Raw genomic sequence first — 5,094 nt, forward strand, 5'->3', positions numbered from 1 at the left:
TCATGGTGAAACAATGAAATAAGCACTAGTGTACATGTATAATGTAAAAAGGTGTTAATCCAGTAATAGAAGTCGTTTCTTCTGACTTGACGAAATAAAGTCACAAAATGCTTCCTAAAATAAATAAATTCATGTGGAATTTATAAATGATTCAGTGGACCAAGTAAGGATTCTAAAGACTCTAAGCTCATTCAAAGAAGAATGAACTTCTTGAATTAAGCAAGGCACAATGATGTGAAAGAACTTGCTATATTTTGTAGTTTGGTGAATTGAGAAAAGCCCAGATTGAATACATCAAAAGGCGCATGAGGCAGGGGATAGTGTAGGTAGCAGTAAACGGATTTTGGTCAGATTGGGAAGAGACTTGAGTGCTATGACTTCAGATTGAAGGCAAGGGAAGGTTCTGTATGAAGATGAATTTTAGAAACATCACACTGGCATCAACATAGAGAAAGTCTGTAAACACTTGAAACTCAGAGCAGGAAAATTACTTATGAGAATATTGTAGTTTTTGCAAAAGCTAAGAGTGTGGAACTGGAGGGTAAGGATGGTTAATCAAGGAACACTTCAAAAGTTGAACCTCTAAAGAGACTGGATGGCCTTGAAGGTTGTGGTAGGCAGATTCTAAAGAGCCCTTAAGATTCCTGCCCTCCAGTGTTCATGCCCTGAATTATACTCAGCCATTGAGTATTCATAGCCAGTAATGGTTGTGAACATATCAGTTCTGTGATTATGTTACGTTTTATGAAAAAAGGTGTTTTGCAGATATAATTAATTTTGTGACTCGTGGAACATATGGTATCCCACCCTGTTTTTATGCCTCTGGAGTTCTTTGGTAGTATACTTTTCCCCACTGAAAGTGTTGGCTTGCCTCCAATGGGGACTTGTGTAACAGTGAAAGGTGAAAGAAGCATTTGTTGAAACAAAATGTCTGGGGTATTAGGCAAAACCAGAGATGCCCCATGTACTGAAATGGAAGGTGCCCCGCAATAAAACCTGCTACCCAAGACCGACGGGTCAGATGGGCTCCCACAAATCATGTAATTTCACAAAATATTTCTCAAAATCTCTATTACCAACCAAAAATTTAAACATACCCAATGACTCAACATGCATTCCACTACCGAAAACACACAGTTTCAACAAAAAATTCAAAGCAGAAAATAATTGGGTCTTGAAAGGATTAAGTTTCCTGATTGCTTGACTTTGAGTGAAGCAATAGTCTCAAAAGAGAGACTATCCTGGGTGAGCCTGACCAAATCACATGAGACTGTCAAAGAGACAAGAAGCAGTTTCTCTTGTTGGTTTTGAAGAAGCAAGTTGTCATGTCGTGAGAGGGCCACATGGCTAGGACAGAAGGTAGCCTCTAGGAAAAAAAACCCAAGCTGAGATCAACTCCTGACCAACAGACAGCCAGAAACGGAGATCTCAGTTCTACAACCACGAAGAGCTAAATTCTGCCAACAACCTAAATGAGCTTGGGAGAAAACCCTGAGCTCCAGATAAGAATGCAGCCCTGGCTGACACCTTGATTTCAGTCTTGTGAGACCCTGCATAGATAAGCCAGCTTTTCTGTGCCTGGATTTCTGATCTACAGAACTGTGAGATAATAAATGGATGTTGTTTTAAGCCACTAAATTTGTAGTTTTTTTTTTTTACTCAGCAATAGAAAACAAACACAACAGGCTATGTTTTGGTCAAAAAAGAACACAGATTTCAACTACAGGTGTGAACTGATAAAGAGGAAAATAAAGGTAGACAGCTCATTCAATGAGTTGTTGATGAAGGGGTGGAGATAAGTGTAACAGGGAAGCAAAGTGTTTTTGAAAATTATATTTAGGTTGAGAGAGAATTTGTCATGCTTGTAGATTCTGGTACCAAGCCAAAACCAAATTTGTTTCTGTAGAGTCGATTCTACTCACAGAACGGAGTAGAACAGCCCCATAGAGTTTCCACTTCTGTAAATCCTTATGGAAGCAGATTGCCACATCTTTCTCCCATAGAGTGGCTGGTGGGTTTGAACTGCTGACATTTTGGTTGGCAGCTGAGTGTTTAACTACTCTGCCACCAGGGCTCCTTAGGATGTGGTAATGGTGTAAATTAGAATCAATGAGGGGGAGAAAAAGAAGGCGGAAAAATTATTAGGATTATTTCCCAGAGAAGAAAGAGCTGTATTCATCCATTCTTTTCTCAATGTTTACAAACTGTCCAAAGTCCTTACCTTTTCAAAAATGGCAAGATAATTACCTACTTGATCCCTATTACCTATCGACACTACCTTTCAGTACTTTATATCTTACACTATAGTGCCATTACTAAAATATCTGAAACTCCGTGCCTTTGACCTGCTTAAAAAAAAAAAAACTTAGACCATCTTTAATGGTGGTTTACACTTACCATCTTCTGTACAAGTATCCTACACTTATGTAGTAAGCCTTTGTTTAACCCCCCAATAACACTTCTTAATCACTTTCTCATATACATAACCTCTGGATTTTAAAAACAGTTCCATTATTATATACACCGCACATCATTATTTACTGCATTTGATGTGTTTATTTACGAGTTTGTTTTTCTCACTATTCAGTTAGGGTCTTTGAAGCAAGTGTCATATCTAATTAGGTTCTGTATTCACAGTATCTAGAGCCAGTCTGGATTCCATTGTTTGCTCAGTAATGTTTTATGTTAAACAAAAATAAGGTCTAAAACTTACTGAGAGGCTAGGTAGTAGGGTTGCCTTTGGAAAGGAGCAAGAGTTTTTTCTTCTGAATCAGGCAACAATGAATAAAAGACAAGAAAAACATGTGGAGGAAGAAGAAACCAAATGAGGAGGATATTAACCAATGGACTTTGCCTAAATCAGGCTTAGACAATATTCCTATTTTTTTTTTTTTAATGAGCTATCAGACAAAAAGACAAGTAGATAATAACTGGGAAAGGAAGTGGGACTAGAAGTAGGAAAAGGAAGAAAAATAAATGTTTTGTGAAGATTTTAATTTAAAATTTTCTTTTTACTTGTTAGGAGCTGATATTGGTGAGCATTTATGTAAGTCACGTACTCTACCAAGCTTTTCACATACACCTCTTGACAATACTATGGGGTACGTTTTGTATCATTATTATTTTAAAGATGGGGAAACTGAGGTATAAAACAATTTAATAACTTGTCAAGTGATAACTCTGCTGGTAAATATCAGACACCATGCTTGAACACAAAGCTTAGACTATGCAATTGTACAAAATCGCATGGACACAAGTTTAAAAATTCAGAAGACCAAACTATCTATAATAGGTTGAAGACCTTCTCTACTCTAGTAAGGAGTGCTTGGGTGGCACAGTTAAGTGCTGGGCTTTTAACTGTGGTGACTCAGAAGAGAGTACTGGTGATTTGCTTCTGAAAGATCATAGCCATTGAAAACCCTATGGAGCAGCTCTACTGTGACCCACATGGAGTCGTCATGAATCAGAATTAACTCAACAACAGCTGGTTTATTTGTTCTTTTGGTACCCCAGTAATTCTCTGTATAGTTGTCTTAATTGCTCATAATTTTTATGTGGTATGGAAGATACTTATGTACAGTTCAAGTTTTGATGTTGCAAATAGCATGCTTTTCCAGGGAGTTATCACAACTACTAACAGATAGTAGGGGCTCAATAAATGTTAGCTATTTATGAAGATGTTAAATTTGATTGAAATAACGTATCCAGGAGATGAAGGGAGTATTTCTCTTTTGGACCTACAGAAACTAAAGTAAGTCATTTACTTTATCAGAATATAGTAAACTATTCCTTTAAAATTTCATGTGCTATTTGGACTCATTTCAACATATATTTACTGAATGCTTATCACTTGAAGTCAGAATATAAATCACTTCTCAGTCTTGTGAATTTAAACAAGATGGAACATTTTTCCATTTGTTTGTGTTCAAATTCCATATACTCATGTAGTTTGTTCATTTCTTGTTTTCTACAGTCTTATTTTTTTAATCAATCTACCTGAGCTCTTTAAATAAAATAGATACTGTCTTTTATATATGTTTGCTTTGTGAAAGAATTAATTTCAGGTTGAATATATAATAAATAAAAACAATTTATGACTTCAGGACTGACTCAAGGCTTAAAATTCTGCAGGTTGTGTTCAATATGTCAACTTTCCAGAATACCACTTCCTCTTCCATCATTTTCCTGCTAACTGGTGTTCCTGGGCTGGAAGCTTTCCACACCTGGATCTCCATTCCCTTCTGCTTTCTCTATGTAACTGCCCTCTCAGGAAACAGCCTGATTCTCTTTGCCATTACCACTCAGCCCAGCCTCCATGAGCCCATGTACTATTTCCTCTCCATGCTCTCCACCACTGATCTTGGCCTGTCCATATCCACTCTGGTCACCATGTTGGGAATATTCTGGTTCAATGTCAGGGAGATCAGCTTTAATGCCTGCTTATCACAGATGTTCTTCATTCAACTCTTCACTGTCATGGAATCGTCAGTGCTATTGGCCATGGCCTTTGATCGTTTTGTGGCCATTTCTAATCCTCTTAGGTATGCCACTATTTTAACTGACCTGAAAATAGCCCAGATTGGAGTAGCAATCATCACCAGGGGAACACTAATCCTGACTCCTATGGTGGTACTTCTTAAAAGATTGTCTTACTGCCGTAGCCACGTGCTCCACCACTCCTACTGCTTTCACCCTGATGTGATGAAGCTCTCCTGCACGGATACCAGCACCAACAGTGCAGTTGGTTTGGTTGCCCTGATAACCACTGCTGGAGTGGACTCCATTTTCATTGTCCTTTCGTATGTTTTGATCATTAAGACTGTTCTCAGCATCGCATCCCAAGAAGAGAGGAAGAAAGCCTTCAACACATGTATCTCCCATATTGGAGCTGTTTCTGTATTCTATATTCCATTGATCAGTTTGTCCTTTGTCCACAGATTTGGGAAACAAGCCCCACCCTATGTACATACTCTAATTGCCAATGCCTACCTGTTAATCCCCCCTGTGATGAACCCCATCATCTACAGTGTGAAGACCAAACAGATACGTAGGGCTGTGATAAAAGTTCTCCTTTCCAGGGTGCCAATGAACTAG

At 38.2% G+C, this 5,094-nt stretch overlaps 1 protein-coding gene across 1 annotated transcript; it reads left to right on the forward strand.

Annotated features, from left to right (window-relative positions):
- Nucleotides 1–4,143: 4,143 nt before the first annotated feature.
- Nucleotides 4,144–5,094, forward strand: LOC126079926 (olfactory receptor 51F2-like). Its single transcript, XM_049891282.1, has one exon. It carries the CDS (start codon nucleotides 4,144–4,146, stop codon nucleotides 5,092–5,094), a length of 951 nt encoding a protein of 316 aa, XP_049747239.1.

Source organism: Elephas maximus, chromosome 7 (genome assembly GCF_024166365.1).
Source record: "Elephas maximus indicus isolate mEleMax1 chromosome 7, mEleMax1 primary haplotype, whole genome shotgun sequence".
In the NCBI taxonomy this organism is placed as follows: Eukaryota; Metazoa; Chordata; class Mammalia; order Proboscidea; family Elephantidae; genus Elephas; species Elephas maximus.

Bases quoted from the DNA above. Each gene is read 5' to 3' on its own strand.
- LOC126079926 (XM_049891282.1), top strand. From the start codon at position 4,144: ATGTCAACTTTCCAGAATACCACTTCCTCTTCCATCATTTTCCTGCTA.